Here is a 23267-nt window from a genome sequence, read left to right as displayed (position 1 = left end):
CAGTGAATTTATACGGTCGACTAAGAATGCAGCTCTGGATGTGAATGTTATAAAACTATTTCCATGCATCATGTTATCAACTTGAGAAACGAGAATAAAACTTAGCAGGTTTCTTCCTGTAAGTTAAGAGCAAAGCTGCGCCACTGAGATCCTCTCATCCATGATGTGCCGCTACCTGACTGCTGTAATCCTGGAAGCAACTTGTCATTGAAACACTTGGAGGCCAAACTTTTTTTTTTTTTTTGGTGTCTTCCTAGAAGTGGCAGAAGTTGTATTATGAACCCACAGGCTACAATGTAACATCTGTGATTGTAACAAATGTTTTATTAATTCTTTAAAAGCAAAAGTTCTCATGGTTCCAGGGGTCCCAGCGAGGGGGGCCGGGATGGATAGGTGTGTGCACGCTCGGCGGGCAGCAGCAGGAGGTTACATAAGGGCTATTTATATCTGCTGGCTGCAGGCAGGAGGTTTAATGAGCTGCTGGCCTCATTCTCTCCCTGTGTCAGGCTGTGCTGCGTGCGTCAGCGAGCTGCAGTCGGGAACAGAGGCAGTTTCCATGGCTACTGTTGTCCCCCTGGAGATCCTGGCAGCTTTGGATTTTCTGTTCCTGTTTATAGAGGTGTCTGGTATATTCCCTTCACCCTCCGAGCAGCTCCTCACTTCACTATATTTATCGGCTTTCCCACCCCATGTGCATCCCACGGGCACATTTTGGAGGAGGAGGGGGTGTTTAAAGGAGGCTTGAAAGTTGTATGAAAAGTTTTGCAACTTTCTGAAAGACCCTTGCTTGCTTTCAGTAAATGGAAACATGCATTGTTGCATCCAGAAGCTAAAAACCTGTTGGGCCCTAATATTTTTTTATTTGCTACAGTTGTACTCCCTCCAGGCCCTGACGGTTTTACATGTTACTTACACTGATACAAGGTCTCCTCCTAGAGAGATTTGGGGTGCGGGGTCTAGGATTGTGTAGACTGAAAACTCTGCGCTGTTGCACTTATCGGATCTGTACAAGGTTTTTGAGCCTCAGTTTACAAGTATGTAGCTGTTCACTGACAGCAGGCTGAGATATTTGAAGAAGGTGGAGGGTTAAACATTTTTATTTTTTAAATCCTGATTAAAGTGGTATTCGGGTACTGAACATTATATCCCATCCACAGTATAGGGGTAAACTATTAGATCGTGGGGGTACTATTGCTAGGACCCCCACTAATCACGAGAATGGGGACCACATGGAGGCCTGAAATGCGCTTGGCCACTCAATGTCTGTGGGAGTTCTGGTGATAGCCGAGCGCTGTACTCGACCTCCAGAACTCCCATAGAAATGAAGGGGGCAGCCACGCACATGCCTGACTGCTCCTTTCATTTTGGGTGACCTCCATGGGGTCCCAATTCTTATTGGTGGTTGTCCCAGTTTCAGGACCCCCACAGATCTAATAGTTTTTCCCGATCTATCTATTTATTTATTTATTTATTTATTTATTTATTTGTCTTCAATTTCATCAGAAATAAAACGTGTCAATTAGTCTACATCCGTATGCCATATTTTGCGGACCCATTGAAATGAATGGATCCGCATCCTATCCGCAAAAAAACAGAAACCAACAACGTTCGTGTGCACGTAGCCTTAATCTGTATATTCCACGATTTTATATTAAAATTCTTCAGCTGATCATATATTACTTCTCGATGTGAGCAGTATAGTGCGGCAGTACGCGATAATCACATTGCAGAAGGAAGATTGAAAAGTAATAATAAAATAGAGTATACCCCAGTGTGTTTTTTATTTTTTCCCTCTTTTTATACTGGGGTTTACTGTATTTTATTACTTTTCAATTTTCTGCAATGTGATTATCGCGTACTGCCGCCAACAATCTCACATTGAGAAGTAAAATTCTTCAGCTGAATACATATATTAATATAATCGTGGAATTTAGATTAGGGCTACATGCACACGAACATCGTTGGTTTCTGTTCAATTTTTTTTATTTTATTTTTTGCGGATAGGATGCGGACCCATTCATTTCAATGGGTCCTCAAAATATGTGCACCGTGTGCTGTCCACATCAGTATGTCCGTTCCGTAGCCCCGAAAAAAAGTGTATTTTTTTTATTTTTAACATGTCCTATTTTCCGTTTTAGGCATTGTTACAATGGATCCGCCAAAAAAAGTTAAAGGTCCTTTTGAATAAAATACTATTATTTTTTAAAATATTTTTTTTTATGCATGATCTTCATGACGATACCAGTTAATTGAGTGCCTTCCATATTCCCTAATTTTTGCAAGATAGATGCCAAATTAAAGGGTTTATAATACTTTGGTCCTCTCAGATCCTGGATTAGCAGGCGCTCCTGAGCCTCCCTACAAATACAGCGCGTGTCGGCTCACGGCGGGGCAGTAACTCTTTGGTAACTTTTCCTGGACCCCATTTGTTGGTCCGGAATGCGTCTGTTACATCAGGGCACTGTTGCTTTGTGTTGCGCTGACATAACGTTATGCTCTCCGCACTTTGCAGCATTCCTTCTTCTGCCGGCTGACCGAGGACAAGAAATCGGAGAAGTTCTTCAAAGTTTTTTTTGACCGGATGAAAGTCGCGCAGCAAGAAATTAAAGCCACGGTCACTGTGAATACAAGTGATCTAGGGAGCAAGAAGAGGGATGAGGAGCATTCGGAGAGGGAGACTCCGCACCGGAAGACAGGTGAGTGTTTACCATGAAATGGTCTTGAATGTCTTGGTTTTTTTTTGGGGGGGGGGTCTGTTGACTTTTGCACTCAATTTATTTTAATGTACAAAATTATAAATGCATCTCAAGACACAAAGTGAAGGGACTTTGTAAGTAACCTTGATATATTTTCGACCATTTTGTGTCTACAGCTGTTGTGCAGACCTGTGTGTCTCCGTGGTTACTGATCCTGTAGGCATCTCCTGCTCTTATCCACGTCTCCAACACTTTACCACGTTTACATTGATTAGGTTACAAGTTGGGGACAGATGGAAGGTGATATGACTGCAGGATCAGACTACCCATGGTCTGTGTACACTAGACTGTAAGGCCTCTTTCACACGAGCGTGTCCGGATGCATTGCGGCAAACCCCCGCGTAGGTACCCCAGTCAGTTTTGATTGCGTTCTGTTTTTATCGCGCGGGTGCAATGCGTTTGCATGCGCGTGATAAAAAACTGAATGTGGTACCCAGACCCGAACTTCTTCACAGAAGTTCAGGTTTGGGATCGGCGTTGTGTAGATTGCTATTTTCCCTTATAACCATGTTATAAGGGTAAACAATACATTCTGAATACAGAATGCTTAGTACAATAGCGCTGGAGGGGTTAAAAAAAAAAAAAAATAACTCATCTTAATCCAATTGTTCGCGCAGCCGGCATCTCTTCTGTCTTCTTCTTTGAGGAATAGGACCTTTGACGTCACTGCGCTCATCACATGGTCCATCACATGATCTTTTACCATGGTGATGGACCATGTGATGAACGCAGTGACATCATCAAAGGTCCTATTCCTTTAAAGAAGAAGACAGAAGAGATGCCGGCTGTGCAAACAAGTGGATTAAGGTGAGTTAAATTATTTTTTAAACCCCCCCCCCCCCCCCAGCCCTATTGTACTAAGCATTCTGTATTCAGAATGCTATTATTTTCCCTTATAACCATGTTATAAGGGAAAATAATAATGATCGGGTCTCCTAGCAACAGTGCGTGAAAATCGCACCGCATCCGCACTTGCTTGCTATTTTCACGCAGCCCCATTCACTTCTATGGGGCCTGCGTTGCGTGAAAAACGCACAATATAGACTCGCAGGGATGTCAAACTCGTGGCCCTCCAGCTGTTGCAAAACTACAACTCCCATCATGCCTGGGCATACTACAGCTATCAGGGAATGATGGGAGTTGTAGTTTTGCAACATCTGGAGGGCCATGAGTTTGACATCCATGATATAGAGCATACTGCGATTTTCACGCAACGCACAAGTGATGCGTGAAAATCCCCGCTCAAGTGCACAGCCCCATAGAAATGAATAGGTTCAGATTCAGTGCGGGTGCAATGCGTTCACCTCACGCATTGCACCCCTGTGGAAAACTCGCCCGTGTGAAAGAGGCCTAAGAGGTTTCTCAACCAAGATCATTGAAAAGTTGCTTTATTTAAAATTTTTGATGCGATAGATTGTATTATTATTTTTTTTATTTTTTTTGACCAGCTCGAGAATCCAGCCCCCAGATCACAGAGGAGGCCAAAGAGCAGCTTCTAGAGGCTTCTGTTGCCACCAAGAAGGCTTTCGGCACTTTCCGGAGGGAGGCAGACCCCGATGATCACTTCTCTTCTGGGGATGGTGGACTGGCAGCTTCAGAGAAGGGAAAAGATGATCTGGAGATGAGCGCTGTGATCACCATTATGCAGCCGATCCTGCGCTTCTTGCAACTGCTTTGTGAGAACCACAACCGAGACCTGCAGGTGAAGGAGCCAACATCGCATGTCTGCACATGTATGGAGGTTTATGGGGCCTTCTCTCCTAGATCTTTCCAGTATTACATTGGGGGTCTCCGCCATTGCTTGTGACCCCTGCATTTCAATATTGGAGGTTTGATGGAGGCAGGAATGGAATCTTATAGTTTGGAAAGTGTCCTGCTGGGTAAAAATTGGTGGATAGTTTCTTTCGTCACTTTTGTTACTTTCTTTCTTCATTTTGTTACAGAATTTCCTGCGCTGCCAGAATAACAAAACCAACTATAATCTGGTCTGCGAGACCCTGCAGTTCCTTGACTGCATCTGTGGAAGCACAACCGGTGGTCTTGGCCTCCTGGGACTATACATCAACGAGAAGAACGTCGCCCTCATTAACCAGACACTGGAGAGCCTGACTGAGTACTGCCAGGGACCATGCCATGAAAACCAGGTGACGAGGGAGGGGGCCACCGCCAGATTGTGGCAATGCCTACATACGCAGTGATTCCTAGATGGGATTGGCCCCCGAGCATTGTACCAATACGATTCACTTTTGTGCAGGGTTATTGCGTAACTGGGCTGACTGGGACATGTTGCACGTGTTGGGTGATTTCCTGGAACTCTGTGTAACTCCGCTGTTATGTAACCTGTTGCTCAGGGTGTCAGGACATGCCTCGGGCTGCCAGCCTGCACAGTGTGTGCTTCGAAAGCTGGAGCGTGGCTGGCACTGCACCCTGGGCACCGGTGTAAATGTGGCTGCTTGTGTCCTGCAAGTTTGTAACCCTGTGTACCTGTAGTAACGAAATCTCCTCTTCACCTGCAGAACTGCATAGCGACCCACGAGTCCAACGGCATCGATATCATCACTGCACTGATCCTCAATGACATCAACCCTCTGGGGAGGAAGAGGATGGACTTGGTGCTAGAGCTCAAGGTGGGGACTTCGCCAGAACTTTTTGTCTCCATCCGGACGCAAATATCTCCAATTCAGCATATACGTTAGGCACATAACATATCGTTGGGGTAAAGATGGAGTTGCACAGAATAGTGAGCCCCTCTTATGCACACTATCGTAGATCAGGTCCGTATCCGAGACACAGTTTTGGCGGCTCGGATGCAGACCCATTCACTTCAATGGGGCCATGAAAGATGCAGACAGCACTCAGTGTGCTGTCCGCCTCCGTTGCACCGTTCCGTGGCCACGCAAAAAAAATATAGCATGTCCTATTCTTGTCCACAAAACGGACAAGAATAGGCATTTCTACAATGGGCCGCAGTTTTCGGACCACAAAAAAAGGCGCGTGCGCGTAGCCTAACTCTGTAGGCACACAGCCTTGGGGCTCATGCACACGGCCCTAGTTTTGGTCTTCATCTGATCCGCGTTTATTGTGGATCAGATGCCGACCCATTCATCTCAGCGGGGCTGCAAAAGATGCAAGCAGCACATCCGTAAGTCCGATCCACGCCCTCGTAAAAAACATAGAGCTTGTCCTATTCTTGTCCGTTTCTGCAGGAGCATAAAAAAAAAAAAAGCGGCATACACTTTGGCTGGGATCCATGGTTTGCGGACCGCAAAACGCCTACGGCCGTGTGCATGAACCATTACAAATCATTATAATGCTGTGTGATCCTGTCAGAACGGGCACTCGCACTGAACTCGCCCATCTGTGTCTGGCCTAATAAGGTACATTACGTTATACATGAAACAATCACTGGGGAACTATGATTTATTAGCTTTTATGGACTTTCCTATGATGGTCCAATAATCCAGAAAATCTGATAATCCAGCACCATGCCAGGTGCCATTGATGCCAGGTCAAAAAAACAAACTTTTTCTTTAAAACTTTTTCAATTGATTTACTAATAAAATAAAAATAAAAAAAATATTAATGACAGTCGACAAGGCTGGCACGTTTTGTGCGCTTTGCTGGGTACATTGTACAGATGGCGCTTCGCTTCCTGATAGTGCGGTGTATTCCTGATCCACGAGGCTGCTGCTTCTCAATTAGCTGACAAATCCTAAACCTGCTGCTTCTGCCAAGGATTTGTTACTAAGCAGGAACTCCCAATTCATCGTTTACATAGTCGGGGCTTGGCACAATGCGGCCATTATGTAACCCTGTCCTGTAATGATACCTGTCTGCAGAGAGAGCGCGTTGTTACCGCTGGACGTGGCGAGTGAAATCTGGTGTCCGGAGACGGCGCCGAGCAGCTGCAATATTCCTGGATTTCATCCAACCCGTCACCTTCCGTCATTTGCATTTATTGTATTTCAATTAAATGTGCATTTCCTCAATTGTTGGGAAATCACCTGAAAGTCCGAATGCATTCCTACAGAAGAAAAGGGGCAGATTATATAAGATTTACAGCAATCCGAAGATGGCGGCCCCGCCCGAGCCCTGGAGGGGTTGTGCAGATCACAAAATCAGATCCAAGCCCAGGGTTGTGTGAAGTCACGGAGCATGTTTCAGATGCATTCATATTGTGTCCCGAAATGTCACTTGCCCCCTAAAATAATAATAACCGAAGTCAGTTTCATTATATCCTTCTGGGTGACGAGCAATATGATGGCAATGAGATCGTCACCCAGCTTTCCTAGAAACCTAAACCTCTAGTTCTGCATGTATACGCAGCAGTCGGGTGAGGGTGGCTGTATCATTGGGCAACCCTCTTGTTCTAGACCGGGGATCCCCAACCTTCGGCACTACAACTCCTAGCATGCAAGCCTGCTTGGCTGTTCTTCTAACTCTTATGGGAGTTGTAGTTTCTAAACAGCTGGAGTGCCGGAGGTTGCTGATCCCTGTTCTAGACATTGGGGAATACACATAGGAGCTGCATGGCAGCCATATTGGTGATGACCCAGCTTTCCAACGTGGCGGAATATATAGAAAACCTGAAAGAACAGCATGACGTGCCGATATCATGCTTGTCAGTCTATTAGCATTGGAGTGTTGAGTTCTGGCCATAGTCTGTAGGCTAAAGATCTATTAATTCATCTAGTCCATTGTAACATCAGTGAGGTGCGAGTCACTTTGTGCCTCGTCTTGTACAGTTATGATAAAGCCCTGATCTGCATGGTCCAGCGTCTCCAGACTCTTAGGCCTCGTTCACACTTCAGTGTTTGGTCAGTGATTTCCATCAGTGATTTGTGAGCCAAAACCAGAAGTAAAGCCTCCACAGATATGAGGTAGAAGGGAAAGATCTGCTCCTGTTCTGTGTTTAGAGCCGCACCTGGTTTTGGCTCACAAATCACTGATGGAAATCACTGACTAAACACTGAAGTGTGAACGAGGCCTTAGTCCATTGTAACATCAGTGAGGTACGAGTCACTTTGTGCCTCGTCTTGTACAGTTATGATAAAGCCCTGATCTGCATGGTCCAGCGTCTCCAGACTCCTGTCTTCTCTTGCAGAACAACGCCTCCAAGCTGCTGCTGGCCATCATGGAGAGCCGCCACGACAGCGAGAACGCCGAGCGAATCTTGTATAATATGAGGCCAAAAGAGCTGGTGAGTATGGGGGGGGGGGGAGGAGGGGGGGGGGTCATCCTGGCTACGGTCTGGAAGCTATTATAAATGTTGTCCGGCCCATAATCTGGATGTTATAGCAGTTCTGTTGTTAAATTGTATCCATGTTGGGTTTTTGCTTTGGAAACATTGTATTTCTCCTCCAGAAAGTCCATGATTGATTATTATTTTTTTTTCTATTAGGCCTCTTGCACACGAACGTTGTGCATCCGTTCCGTGCATTGGGAACCGCAATTTGTGGTCCCCAATGCACAGGCAGCGGCCGGGACTGATAGACCATTCAACTTGAACAGGTCTGTGATCCATTCCCACCGCAAAAAAAATATAGAAAACGTTTGTGGCCTTAGGCCTCTTGCGCACGAACATTGTGTGCCCATGGCCATATTGCGGCCCGCAATACACTGGCACCGGCCCATGCACACTCGTATACATGGGCACACAATGTTCGTGTGCAAGAGGCCTAAGGCCACGATATTTTCAAACCTGTGGCTGAGGATCTGATGGACGTTTCTTTTTTCATCTGGACGATCCTCACAGCCGGCAAGCAGGAATCTGTCTCCAGACAGTTAAGACTTGAGGGCATCTGTCAGCAGTTTTGTACCGGACCTGTTACATGTGCGGCTCGGCAGCTGAAGGCATCTGTGTTGGTCCCATGGTCATATGTTCCCGCATTGCTGAGAAAAATGAAGTTTTAATATATGCAAATGAGCCTCTATGAGCAACGGGGGCGTCACCATTACACCTAGAGGCATAGCTCTCTGCAGCTACCGCCCCCCTTGCACTTTGACTCGTAGGCGTGATCACACACTGCCCGGTCCTGTCAAACAAACTAGAGATGGCGCGGCAGTTGCAGAGAGAGCAGAGCCTCTAGGTGTAATGGTAACGCCCCTGTTGCTCCTAAAGGCTCATTTGCATATATTAAAGCATCCTTTTTCTCAGCAATGCGGGCACATAGGAACATTGGACCAACACGGATGCCTTCAGATGCCAAGCGCACATGTCACAGGTACAAAACTGCTGACAGATGCCCTTTAACTGCGTAATAATATCCAGAGAAACTATAAATGATGTCTACAGAGCAGTTTATCTAATGTGATCATGTGTGATGCTGTCTGCTGAACCGTGCATCTAATTTTATCATGAATTCAGTTTTTTTTCCTGCATTTTACAGGGGACATGACCTCCTTCTGGAGAACAATTGGGCTCCATTCACACGTCCGCATCCGTTCCACAATTGTGCGGACCCATTCATTCTCCATGGGGACTGAATGGATGCGGAGAGCACACTATGTGCCCTCTGGAGTGCGGCCCCAATCTTCCGGTCTGCGGCTCCCAAAAAAAGAGAACATGTCCTATTCTTGTCCACAATAGGCAGTTCCATGGGGGTGCCGGCGGGTGTATTGTGGATCCGCAATACACTACGGAGGTGTGAATGGGCCCTTTATGCTGCGCATCCTTTCTGCCTGTGTTGTATGGAGATGATCTCCTTCTCCCTTCTCTTTCAGGTGGAGGTGATTAAGAAGGCTTATCTGCAGGGGGAGGTGGAGTTTGAGGATGTGGAGAGCGGTGAGGATCACGCTGCTTCTCCTCGCAATGTCGGCCACAATATTTACATCCTGGCACATCAGGTGGGCTTCTTATATAAGAGCACGAGGTGTCGGCTGTTGTGTAATCGGGAGGACGGTGTGAGGCAGCTTCGCTGTGGACACCGTGTCCTAGTATTGTAAGGCTGTGGGTGCGCCAGCTCTCTGCACATGTAGTAGGCATGCCCTGCCACACACGGGTAGAGCTGTGCCGCTTCCACACTGGGCGCGCATCCAGGGATTGCACAGGAACTCTGCTGCGCTGAGCAAGAACTGAAGGCAATCTGTGCTGGTTTATGTTCACCTTATTAAAAAAAAAAAATCCCCTTCCAGGGTTGTGGTCTCATGATATACGCCTCCTGTTATCGTGGCTGCTGTTTTATTTTTATTTTTTAAGGGCTTGTACAGAGAAAAAAATATATAAAATGCACCACATCTGTCCAAATTTTGCACATTGGTATTGTAGCTGAACTGCATTCACCTTGATGGAACAAACCTAATCCATGGACAGGTGTGGAGTAGTCATTTATTTTATCTTATTTTTATTAATTTTTTTTCTAACCTTGGACTACCCCTTTAAGGCTCTTTAAGTATCTAAATGAGAATGAGTAGCATCCCTCATGTCCGTTCAGTCTTGGGTTTACATCTTTGCCCTACGGTTTTAGGAGAGGGATGTGGGGAACCTGCAAACTACACAAGAAGACACTGTGGAGGTTGGGTAATGGAGGGTTGTGACCGTAATCGGTTAATATTTAGAGTGGTTTGGACATAAAGTGACACTCCACCAAACCCGGTCTCCTTCATGGTGAATGAATCTGAGGTCTCTGTGGCAGGTTCTCTTTGAGGTATTAATCTTTCAACTTTTTTTATTTTTTAAATCTAGTTGGAAACCATCAACAAGCAGGGCAGCTGCTGCAGACATATCGGACTCTTAGGATTATGTTAAAGAGCCGACCCGTCGCCGTAGTGTTTTCTGTATCTGTGCTAGTCTTGGGGCAATGTCCTGTGAATGGAGGGGGCACCCACATAGAAGGATCGGCAGGCCAGATCTGTATCTATTTAAAAAAAATTATATATATATATATATATATATATATATATATATATATATATATATATATATATATATATATATATATATATATATATATATATATATATATATATATATATATATTTCATTCTGCACAGAACGGCAGCACGGATGAGGACGCTGCACGGTTCTCATCTGTATTGTATGCGCCGGATTCTGTTGTAACACACAGCAGATGTGAACATGTCCCCATGAGAGCAGATCAGTCAACAGCAGCTTGTTTGTTTTCAGGTATAAACGTGCATTTTTATTTTCGTCCTGCACCATAAAAATATGAAAGGACATAAATAACATTGACCTGCGATCCGGGTGCTGGAAGCTGTCGCCACCTCCAGATGTCGGTGCCCGTGAAGCCCCTTCATGATGAAGGTGTCCCACATGATGTGATTTCAGAGATGGTTCTGCTTCTCACTCGACTTCAGTTTTCCTTCTTAAAATAGTGAGGAGGGAAGCGAGAAGCGCTGTGCCATTTTTAACCTCTTATCTTATTACTGTAAATGAAGTTAAATTGGGTTTAACACTCCAAGGCAGCGGAGCATGCAGTGTGTATGGGCGACCTGAAGGGGAATCCCGCATAAACTCTCCTCCTATAGACTAGAGAGGTTTTTGTTACTTGCAGCACTAAATGGACTCTGACACTGGGTTCACACCTGAGCGTTCCGAAAGGAGCGCTCTGTATGCGCGATTAAACCGGCATTTACAATCGCGCATACAGAGACAAGCGAACGCCCATTGTCGCGCATTCCCGAATGTCTATGTACGGGAACGCGCGACAAGACGCCCCAAAGAAGCTCATGTACTTTTTTGAGCGTAGGGCGTTTTACAGCGCGATCGTACGCGCTGTAAAACGCCCAGGTGTGAACCATTCCCATAGGGAATCATTGGTTTCTCCTTGTTGAGCGTTTTACAGCGCGTAGGAACACGCTGTAAAACGCTCAGGTGTGAACCCAGCCTGAGACCGAACCCCTACCATATCCGGTCAAGGGTCTACGATTCGTCGGAAGGTTATTTTTAGGTTTGTCAGGGATCAATATTGGGCATTGACTGCAACCTCTCCTGTCTGGATAAGGAACTAGAGCTCTGTTCTACAGCCTGGTTTATGTACAGAATGCAGTGAAGACTGACGTGCAAGCAGAGTGTAGAAGTTAACCATGTAAATTTGTAGGATTGTTAGGAATATGGGGAAAGTTGGGTTCTGGAAACATGTGATTGCCACATTTTGTTGACCACATGGAGCTCGTCGTGTTTTTATGTTCTCAGCTTGCACGACACAACAAGGAGCTACAGCAAATGCTGAAACCAGGAGTCCAAACAGGGGATGGCGATGAGGCCCTGGAATTTTATGCCAAACATACAGCACAGATAGAGGTGAGGTTGGAAAGCCCCATGCACGGGACATTCCCGGTCCTGAATTGTACTACATAGGACTTGTGCTCCATTGTCTGGTGGTCTCTCGATCATAACAGGTGGAGCTCTCTGACCTCACCATAATCTTTGATATCTCCCCAGATTGTACGTCTTGACCGGACAATGGAGCAGATAGTCTTCCCTGTGCCGAGTATATGCGAGTTTCTTACCAAGGAGTCAAAACTACGAGTTTACTACACAACTGAAAGGGATGAGCAAGGAAGCAAGATCCATGACTTCTTCCAAAGCTCAGAAGATCTATTCAATGAAATGAACTGGCAGAAAAAGCTACGAGGTGAGGAGTCGCTTGAGATTCATAAGAGGCTGGAAGGATCTTGCACAATTCTTGAGGTTCTACTATGGTACCTCCGTGGATGAGAAATCATGAGATCCAATAGAAGGGTTGGTCAATTGACTTGTCTATGGTAATTCATTAGAAGTAATTATGAGACCCACTAATAGATGGGAGTCTTTATGACTAGTGGAGGATCCTATTATGATAAATCACGATCCAACAGAAGGTGGATTAGATTGTTTTTCTTAAGGTTCATCCATGGTGAGTCATTGGATCTAATTAGGAGATCCAGTAGAGGGTGGATGGGTCTTTGTCTTCCTGAGGTTCCTCCTATTTGGGAAATACTTGGGTGAGTAGTCGTGGAAGGGTCGATCAGTTCACTTAGGCTACTTTCACGCCAGCATTTTTAATATCTGCTATTGAGATCCGTTATAGGATCTCAATAGCGGAGGAAAACGCTTCTGTTTTGTCCCCATTTATTGTCAATAGGGACAGAACTTAACAAAATAGAATTCACCAGAATGCGTTCCATTTGGTTGCGTTCCCATGACTCTCTCACGAGTGCAGTAAGCCACATTGAGTGCGTCCTGGCATGCGGAGCAAGACTGATCTGTCATGACTGACGATGTAAGCCTATGGGGATGGATCCCTTTTCTCATACACAATAGAAAACTGATCCGTCCCCCATTGACTTTCAATGGAGTTCATGACTGATCCGTCTTGGCTATTTTAAAGATAATACAACCGGATCCGTTCATAACTGATGCAGACGGTTGTTTTATAATGACGGGAGCGCTTTTTGCTGATCCATAACTGATCCAGCAAAAACACTGTGAAAGTAGCCTTACAAAGGTTCATCCATGGTGAGCCATTGGGTGTGAAGTCAAGAGGTCCAGTAGAGGGATTGGTCATAGTCCTATGAAGGTTCATTTATGGCAAGAGTTGGCCACGGTCCTCTTCTGAATTTAACAATCACCCGTGTCTGGTGTCTTGCAGCGCAGCATGTCCTATACTGGTGTTCTAGAAACATGACCTTCTGGAGTAGCATCTCATTCAACCTGGCTGTGCTAATGAATCTTCTTGTTGCGTTTTTCTACCCCTTTGTTGGTGTACGAGGAGGTTAGTGAGTGACTTCTAGTGTTTCTGCGTCCAAGAATTTGTTATGGCGATAGGTTCAACACTTTGACTAACATTCTTGGTTTTTATAGGAACACTGGATTCCCGTCTCTCAGGTCTACTCTGGACAGCCATGCTTGTTTCTTTAGCCATAGTCATTATCCTTCCCAAGCCACATGGAATAAGAGCTTTGATTGCTTCCACCATTCTGCGACTCATCTTCTCCATTGGGCTCCAACCAACCTTGTTCCTTTTAGGGGCATTTAATGTGAGTTGTCATTTAGACTCCTGTTGAGGTCTTGCATGGTATGACCAAGATTAGAAAAGTAGATGGACTCCTCAACTGACCTGTAGTCCAGTGGCCATTTTAGCTTAGCGTATATCATTGGTTTTGTCACTTCTTGGCTCCCAGTAACTAGTGGGAGGGGGGCAATTTAGCAAAGGGAGTTATAGTAGGGACATTCTGAAGAGCTCCCATGCCAGACCCTTACATGATACCTAATGAGCAAATTGGACCATGAATGCAGATCTGAGTCTTGTAGAACTTTGCATTTGGATAGTAGACAATGTTTCTTCACACTTTCTTGTAACCTTTTAACCACAGGTGTGCAATAAAATAATCTTCCTTACAAGCTTTGTGGGAAATCGAGGCACCTTTACTCGAGGTTACGGCGCAATGATCTTGGATGTTGAATTTCTTTACCATCTGTTGTATCTTCTCATCTGTGCTATGGGGGTCTTTGTTCATGAATTCTTCTACAGTTTGCTGGTGAGTCTTCAATGACTTATGGTCCAGAAATGAAATCTTCCCATCTCTTATAATGATGGTCCTCTTGTTGCCTTGTCTTCTCAGCTCTTTGATCTAGTGTACCGAGAGGAGACTCTACTCAACGTGATTAAGAGTGTGACTAGGAATGGGCGGTCGATTATCCTGACTGCTGTGCTGGCCTTGATTCTGGTCTATCTGTTTTCTATTGTGGGATACCTTTTCTTTAAAGATGACTTTATACTGGAAGTGGATAGATTGCCAAATGAGACAACCTTCCCAGGTGAGCTACAGGGTTACTCTATCACAAAATTTGAGACTGAAAAGTGACACCTTGTACAACGAGGGGTGGTAATAACACTTGGTGACTAGATTAATGCTGACAACTACATGTCACTATGTGTACCTTACTGTTCCAGAGACTGGAAGTTCGATGGCCCGAGAACTCTTGTATTCAGAAGTTTGCCGTTTGGAGTCGGGAGGTAACTGCACCCAAGGTAAGAAGAAATCTGGTAGTGTGGGTATATAAAATGTAAAAACTGTCCATTGTGAGTGACTGTGCATCTACAGAAGAGGTCTCAGAAGATGCAGAGGAAGAAGAGAAAGAACATACCTGTGAGACTCTACTGATGTGCATAGTGACTGTCCTTAGTCATGGACTCAGAAGTGGCGGCGGTGTTGGAGATGTTCTCCGGAAACCTTCCAAAGAGGTACCTAATTCTTTAAAATGTAAGCACGTTCCACTGCACCAGGGTCAGAGTGGACAACTTGTTATTTCTTGTCACAGGAACCTCTGTTTGCTGCGCGTGTCATCTACGATCTGCTCTTCTTCTTTATGGTCATCATTATTGTGTTGAACTTGATTTTTGGTGTCATCATTGACACTTTTGCTGACTTGAGAAGTGAGAAGCAGAAGAAAGAGGAAGTGTTGAAGACTACATGTTTCATTTGTGGTGGGTCAGGCTTTTTTTCTCCCACTCTATGATCATCTGACCTCTTCCCATATTAGAGATGTATGGTATGTCTACACATTTAGACCTATATGATATAGGAATGGGTCCCTGGGGCTCCCTGACACCGTCCTGCCTGAGACTGCTGCATCCTGATGGAGAATGAACGGAGAGGTGGCTCCAGGGATTCCTATAGTACATGGGTTTTATTTGGCACCCTAGTGTGAGAAACTACAGGTCAACCTCACAGAATGTTGAGGAGCCTTGTGGAGGAGAGGACAGGTCTACATATGATGACCCTCGTACCTTCACACCAGCAGTAAACTACTGCTTGTTCTTGTTTGACCTCTACAATATCAGCTTTACAGATTCTTGGCCCCTCCTGATGTATTATTACCTGTGGTAGAATTTTTTTACTCCTCTCCAGTTGAGTCCTTTCCAAACCATTCACGTGATCTAACGTGAGTCTTTCTTTCTCTTCCTTGTAGGGCTGGAACGTGACAAATTTGACAATAAAACTGTGACGTTTGAAGAGCACATTAAGGAGGAACATAACATGTGGCACTATTTGTTTTTTATTGTACTGGTGAAAGTGAAAGACTCCACGGAATACACTGGACCGGAAAGCTACGTGGCAGAAATGATAAAGGTGAGGCTGGAGGATGGATGGTTAGGATCTTGTGTGAAGCTCTTTCTACAAGGTATTCCCATCTGATATTCAATAACTGTGGGGGTCCAACCTCTGCCGAGCTAAAGAATGAATGGACCAAGATTCCTTTTCTCTGCACATTGGCACTGTGCAGAAACTACAGCTCTGCTGCCCAGTGGATAGAAGAGAGCAGTGCTCGGCAGGGAAACTGAAGGAGCAGGGGGTGGTCTATCATCCTCAACCTTTCTATATGTCCTATGGATGCCGCAGAGCTGCATTCACTTCATATGCAATACCACACTTCATCTGTAGTGGTCACTGTGGGGTCAATGAGCCGCCAAATCGGCTGTTGGCCTTGGGTCTGGTCGTGTCTTCCCCATAGGGAACAATAAGACTCATGTTGCTTCTTCTGAAGTTGTGCGGTTAGTTGCATATAGAGATGAGCGAATTTCCGCTTATGAAATTTGTTCACACTTCATTTGTTGGTTAAATGTGAATTGCGTTATGGATTCTGTTACCACGGACCATAACGCAATTCTATGACTGAGTGCGTTTAGAGGACTCCCCTGCATAACTGAAACGGGACGGATCCGTTTTGCAGCCCATAGGCTTCTATTATGACGGAATGAAGGCATTTCGTTATGCATTCCATCATAGAATAGCGTAATGGTCTGTGGTAACGGAATCCATAATGCAATTCACATTTAAGGCTACTTTCACACTGGCGTTTTGGCTTTCCGTTTGAGATCCGTTCAGGGCTCTCACAAGTGGTCCAAAACGGATCAGTTTTGCCCTAATGCATTCTGAATAGAAAAAGGCTCCGCTCGGAATGTATGTTTGCCTCCGATCGGTCTCCATTCCGCTCTGGAGGCTGCTTGCAGCGTTTTGGTGTCCGCCTGACGAAACTAAGCCAAACGGATCCGTCCGGACACACAATGTAAGTCAATGGGGACGGATCAGTTTTCACTGACACAATCTGGCACAATAGAAAACAGATAATTGACTTTCAATGATGTTCAAGACGGATCCGTTCTGAACGGTTGTATTATCTGAACGGATCCGCACCAAACACTAGTGTGAATGTTGGTTAGGCTACTAACTAAGTGTGAATTTCAAAATATTAAATTCGCTCGTCTCTAGTTGCATCAAATATTTGCTTAACTTGTGGTCATTACCAAGTATTCTTCTGAAAACTGTGAATCAAGGTCGGCCTCTGCAAAACATGATTCCTGTTTCACCCAAGCAGAATGGGGTCAGCGCTGTACCCGTCCTGCAACCTCTGACCGTCAAGTGGTTAAAGGGTAACTCTACTTTCATCTCTGCTCACACAGATGTCATTTAACAATGACCTGAGGTGGATGATTAAACCAAATTGGAGCCTGCACGGGTGTGACTACCCAGCTTTCCTAGGCCCCTGAATAGTCAGTCTGCCTAGTCTGCTGAGGGAGCAGGAAGGCAAGCGGGTGTAGTCGAATGGTCACCCAGCTTTCCCAGAAACATCTGAATATAAACCATTTCAGGACCACTCAAGAACAAATCGAAAAATCCTTGATTTTAAACTTGCGCTGTCAACTTCTCTGGCCAAGGTGGGAGTTGTGATCCCGCTCTACGGACGGGGGCTCTCCTCTTAATTCCAGCACGCAGGAAGTTAAGGGGCTTGTCTGCCGCAGTCAGGGGGGCACGATTAGTTCGAAAGAAGGAAACCTCTTCCTTGTTAGCAAGAATTGAATCATCTGGTGGGCGGCTCAGCTGACCGGATTAGGTTGTGGATTTCTCATCAGCTCTGGGGTTGTGGAATCCACTTCCTGCACAGAGCTGAGAGGATGGGGGTGGTGGTGGGTCAGCCAAGCCCGTCTCTGCATTCTCATCATGGGCTTGTTCCAGCACATCCGGAGATGCTTGGCAGCTGCAATCTGCTTCGTTACTATGCAAAAGAATAAAACTTAAACCCTTTTTAGGGCACCAACAGTTAAAGGGGGATTCCATCATAATCCAGGTAAATCTGTAAGTGGGCCCCCACCTGGTGCATGCCACGGATAGTGCAGCCATTGGGCTCCCATCTGCACCTGATTTCACACTGGCGTTTTGGTTTCCATTTGTGAGATCCGTTCAGGGCTCCCACATGCGGTCCAAAACGGATCAGTTTTGCCCAAATGCGTTCTGAATGGATAAGGATTCGCTCAATGCATCAGTTTGCCTCCGTTCCGTCACCATTCCGCTTTGGAGGCGGACAAGCAGCGTTTTGGTGTCAGTCTGGCAAAACTGAGCCAAACGGATCCGTTCTGACACACAATGTAAGTCAATGGGGACGGATCTGTTTTCAGTTCACTGACACAATCTGGCACAATAGAAAACTGATCCGTCTCTCATTGACTTTCAATGGTGTTCAAGACGGATCCGTCGTGGTTATGTTAAAGAGAATACAAACAGATCCGTTCTGAACGGATGCAGATGGTTGTATTATCTGAACTGATCCGCACCAAACGAGAGTGTGACAGTAGCCTTACACATGGAGTGGATTTGTTGCAGTGAGGGTAGTCTGCAGGCAGCGGTGGTAGGTGGCCCTGTCACATGCCATGGCAGTGCCCTTATCACCCATCCTTCATGACACTGCTACGGACACTGCGGTTTGTGGGCTGCTCCCCCCCCCCCCTCATGTTTCCACTGCCGGCCGCCCCCGCGTCTGGGTGTTCAGTTTGTGTCCACGGGACTTTTCCAGCCCCTTTACTTTAGAAGTGAGTTGTTTTGTGGTTAAGACACATCTGCTCGAAGGAAGTGGTGGGACGAGTGAATGGGGGGGGGGGGGGGGGGAGATGCGGGTGGGCGAAGGGGTGCACATGCAACACTGAGCCCGGTCTAAGTGGAAGTGGGGTGCATTGTTTGGAGGGACTGTGGATAATAGGAGGTCTTGTAAATCTAAGTGCTTCAGTCAGCTCAAGGGCTTTCTAATGGTTGCAAAACTACAACCCTCAGCATCCCCCCCCCCCCCCCCCCCCGACAGCCTGCATGCTGAGAATTGTAGTTTTGCACTCACCGGAGGGCCATCTACTGTCTTAGAGGATGACGCGAGGACCGGGTGTCAATGAATACAGTTGCCATTGCTGCTCTCACAGGGAACATTAACTGACAACTCACGGGTCATAAAGTAAACTGCCCGCAAAGGTTGTCAGAGCTCCCCCTGACTTCTGAATAACTTGCTGCATAACTGAGGTGATCAGGAATTAAAGAAAATGGGTGACAACCTTGATGGGGGGCTTCACTGGAAGCCCCATGAGTTGTCACCCAGCTGAAAATGGGTAAAACGGGTGTTGTCCCTTTTTTAATTAGTTGTCCCCCATTAAATGTGTTAGAAGGCAGAGGCAGGAGTCACCTGGACGGTTCATCTTGTGTAGTGGAGGCCTATGGGAGACGTTCACCATGACTTGTATGACACGAGGGCCGGCGCTATTGCATCACAGCTACACGGTGATGTAATAAACACCAATCGTAAATGACTCACAAAGTGAGTATGCGTACTAGGCCTATATACCAAGTATCGACACCAAAAGGAGGAAACGGGCACGACTAACAATATATATAAACTTTATTATGGTTCCCGGACAGGGAAAATCCAATAACGGACAATAGAAAACCATGGTGGATGACACATGGGGTGGAAGGATCACAATTGGACAAAGTACATAATAAACCATAATAAAGTTTATATATATTGTTAGTCGTTGATGTAGCAGAGTGGTGTATGTCTCATGGAGCGTGTTCTACAAATGTTCTGTAGGAGGAATTGTCCTCAGGAAGGGAATATTTTTGGAGTCCTGGGGCTAAAGGTTTACATATTTATAGGTTTGTAGAAAACACAGAATTTTGTATTAATCATCGCTTCCTTGGTTACTCGGGCACACCTCCTGTATTAGGTTTTAGATTGTCAGCTCCGGTGACGGGGGGCTGCTGGTATCCTGTGTCTGGAAGGAGGGGGGTTGAATCTGAACCCGCCTTTCAATATGGTGAAGTCTACGGTGAGAAGCCCTTAAATTGTGTGGAGCTCGGTCTGTAATAGACGCTAATGGCGGCGTTACGTCCCCCAAGGAGGAGTTGAGGAGAGAATACATATAATAAAGCTAAAACTATTGGGCCCCATTTTGATCTAAACTCCATAATAACCAATCAGAGCTTGGCTTTCATTTCTTGAACTTCTCTGGTGAGATAAAAGCTGAGCTCTGACTGGTTGCTATGGGCAACAGTTTTCCAAATTGGGCCCAATGGGGGAGGTTCTTTTACACAGCTTTCAGAAGTCTGCAGCCCCTAGCAACCAATCACAGCGAGGCTTTCACTTGCTGAGATCAGAGCACAAAATGAAAGTTGCGATGTGATTGGTGGCTAAGAGCAGCAGGCTTAACATGGAAACCTAGAATGTGTCGGGAGATGAGAGCCATTTGGCCCATCTAGTCTGCCCCATATACTGAATACTATGGATAGCCCCTGGCTTGTATAGACATTGGTATAATTCAGTTAAAGGGATCTGATGGCAATTAAAGAGGTTGGCTGTTCAGCTGTAACTCTGTGCTTCCTTCTCCCAGCAACCCCCAAACAGCTGTGGGAAGGGGGGGGCTGTACTGTGACATGGGGGCCATTCATATGCAGGGCCCTCCGTGCATGAGTCTGCCAGAACAGAGGGCACCACCACAACCATAGGGCATATCAGAGGATATGGCTATCTGCGAAAAGCCATATAATGAACTCGTTCTCTGCAGATTATCCGTCCCTTGGAGGGTAGATCATGGAACTCTCGGGGTCTTCTATGGGGCTGGTGGAGAAGGCAGTATGCAGTGGTCTCAATGAATGGGGGCCATCGTGCATACTTGACTTCTGCTCCATTCATCTGGGGAAGGCAGGACCCCCCCCCCCCCCCCACCACATCATTCTTGTGAGAAGTGAGGGTCCCAGTGGTTGGGGGCCCCCCACAATGTAACTAGAATACCCCTTAGGGCAGATACCCCAACTCTACTGGACTATACATGAGTGTCCCGGAAAGAGTGGAGACCTCCCAGAGGAGATGCCAAACCGGGGTTCCTCCAGAATGCATCCCTCCGGGAGCACTGACTCGTATGGACGATGGGGCTGATGGACATCCTTGCACCCATGGTTCATGAATCACCAGGAACATCTTTATTCATAATGCAGGATATTCTGGGACACTGTACGTACAGTACGCCCGCTGGGTGCAGTGTACGGCTCTGACACATGGCCTCTCGGGAACACGCTACTGTCGGCTATTAGGATCTGGGTGTGGCCCTGGGTGTTCCTGGGTTCAGGGTAGGTCACATTACGGGTTTTAGCTTTTACAGGCCTATAAAGAATTCTATACTAAAGATGGCTACCTGCAGGGTCTCCTAGACTGATGGCCTTCATTGGCCCCACTATAAGCTGCTGGACCTTTAGTCGTGGTTCCTTTTTAGGTCATATCTCATTCATTTCTTTTAGGATCGAAACCTTGACTGGTTTCCAAGAATGAGGGCCATGTCCCTTGTGAGCAGCGACTCTGAAGGTGAACAGAACGAATTAAGGAATCTGCAGGAGAAGCTGGATTCCACCATGCGTCTGGTGACCTATTTGTCCAGCCAGCTGAGTGAGCTTAAGGATCAGGTAGGGAGGACTTTATGGGTCTGGGCATATTTTATTTTGGATGAGAGCCTTTGTTTTTGGAGACTCTTCAAAGTAAACGTGATACCTCCAGTGCATAGGGGTTAGTGACTCAACCACCAACTGACCCATGAGTTTGTTCCTGCATTCTTTATGGAGTACGTGGTGCCCTAGGAGGAACCAAAACTGCTTGATTCTTCTCCTAGATGTGAGCTCTGTGGTGGTCTCAGTCGTCTGCCACTGCTGAGAGTTGTAGTTTTGCAGACCCACAGCTGCCTAGTGGCCACCTACCTAGTACTAGATCTTGGTTAATCTGTTCTTTATGCTTCACAGATGACAGAGCAACGAAAGCAAAAGCAGAGGATTGGTCTTCTGGGGCAGCCGGCTCATCTAAACCTCAATCCCCAGCAACCGGCATAGTGGACTGCATCCAACGTGGCGTCTGCTTCTCCATCCCTGGCAGTGTATTGGGTGAAATTTGTGCCATCCGAGCCTGTTGTTCCACCCTCCCCCCCCCTTCCACCCTTTGTCTGCCACCACCACTACTGCTGCCACTCTCCCCAACCCACCTTTTATAGAACTGATGGCGTCCAAGTCTAGTGCCAAATGCTCCCAGGTCTCGGGAAGGAACGGACTTTGCACTTGAGAATCTATAAAATAAATTGACTTTAGAGGGAAAGCTCGTTTTTATACTTCAAGAATTCTATTTATGAGAATTTACTTATTTCCTTTTTTTTTTTTTTGTAATTTATGGCGTCTGTGTGTATGGACCACTATGTATTATAATGCTCTAGTACCTTGTGTTGGGGGATTGTCTCAGACCCGCCATTACCCCATTAGAGGGAGACTTCTTTTTTTGGCCGTGCACCCTTCATGGAGAACGGATGCCCCAGGAGTGACCAAACCAGCAGTGGTTCTTCCCCTTGCTCCATCTCCTCCATTGGCCTCTCATTTTTCCATGCCGGTCCTGAGCAGGATCCCTGACACACTGCTCCCAGCAGGCTTGCCGCTTTTGGACATCCCCCTCTGATTGGGGTGGACGGGCGCCGGCTCTTGACTCTTCCCCTAGTCGCTCTATTTTGTACACATTCTTTGTTTCTTGACACGGACGCTGCTCCCTGAGTTTTTGTTAATGTGTATGGTTGAGATTAAAAGAAAATGAAGCAGAGCCGTGTCCATTTACTAAAGTGTCTCTGTGGAATAGAGTGCATTGGGCACAGGTCATGTTAAAAATGTGGTGTAGCAGTGCGGAGTTTGTCATCGAGCACTCTTTCTTCTGCATTTTCTCTGTAGTGAACTGTCAGTTCTTAAAGCGATGTTTCAAGAGAGCCAGAGGTGCTGCAATGTAGTACTGTTCTTCCTAACCATCCTGGTTCAGGAACCAAATTCCAGAACTACAGTAAAGACTGACATAACGGCGATTCAGGTGGAGCATGGGTGCAGAAATAATGTCATTCAGGGTCCATGTAAAGCTGGATCATTAACTGCAATCTTAGAGGTGTTCATTAAAGGGAATTCTAGAAAGGATTGCACAGGATTAGGAAAACATGGCTACTTCGAGAATCGGTGCCACATCTGGCCACAGGTTTGGTGTGGTATTACGGCCCCATTCACTTTGATAGCACAGAGATGCAATACCAGACACAACCTGTGGACAGGCGGGGCGCTATTTGCAGAGGAAAGCTGTCATGGCTTTGTAATCCTGTACAAGAGGGCCATGCAGAGAGTCTGGAGCATTGGCCCTAAAAGCAAAAGGTCCTAAAAAATGTAACCTGCTGAAATCTCGGACAGTTGACC

At 46.2% G+C, this 23267-nt stretch overlaps 1 protein-coding gene across 4 annotated transcripts in view; it reads left to right on the top strand.

Moving 5' to 3' along the window:
• The window catches only part of ITPR1 (inositol 1,4,5-trisphosphate receptor type 1), a 104522-nt gene extending 81884 nt beyond the window's left edge, over positions 1–22638 (top strand). For 3 of the 4 annotated variants that reach the window (XM_044301012.1, XM_044301011.1, XM_044301013.1), the window contains 18 exons: positions 2513–2696; positions 4205–4458; positions 4700–4900; positions 5273–5383; positions 7861–7956; positions 9480–9602; positions 11911–12018; positions 12160–12352; positions 13349–13471; positions 13561–13736; positions 14073–14237; positions 14322–14517; positions 14654–14731; positions 14805–14944; positions 15022–15187; positions 15673–15833; positions 21312–21473; positions 21804–22638. In XM_044301012.1, the coding sequence (XP_044156947.1) occupies positions 2513–2696; positions 4205–4458; positions 4700–4900; positions 5273–5383; positions 7861–7956; positions 9480–9602; positions 11911–12018; positions 12160–12352; positions 13349–13471; positions 13561–13736; positions 14073–14237; positions 14322–14517; positions 14654–14731; positions 14805–14944; positions 15022–15187; positions 15673–15833; positions 21312–21473; positions 21804–21890 (2724 nt within the window). In that variant the 3' untranslated portion in view covers positions 21891–22638. Of the gene's footprint in view, positions 1–2512; positions 2697–4204; positions 4459–4699; positions 4901–5272; positions 5384–7860; positions 7957–9479; positions 9603–11910; positions 12019–12159; positions 12353–13348; positions 13472–13560; positions 13737–14072; positions 14238–14321; positions 14518–14653; positions 14732–14804; positions 14945–15021; positions 15188–15672; positions 15834–21311; positions 21474–21803 lie in introns of those variants that run through there. The other variant, XR_006390858.1, reaches the window with a different exon arrangement.
• Positions 22639–23267: the final 629 nt, after the last annotated feature.

Source organism: Bufo gargarizans, chromosome 7 (assembly GCF_014858855.1).
Source record: "Bufo gargarizans isolate SCDJY-AF-19 chromosome 7, ASM1485885v1, whole genome shotgun sequence".
Classification (NCBI taxonomy): Eukaryota; Metazoa; Chordata; class Amphibia; order Anura; family Bufonidae; genus Bufo; species Bufo gargarizans.
The sequence above is the reverse complement of the archived record's forward strand: the minus strand, read 5'-3'. Positions and strand labels throughout refer to the sequence as shown.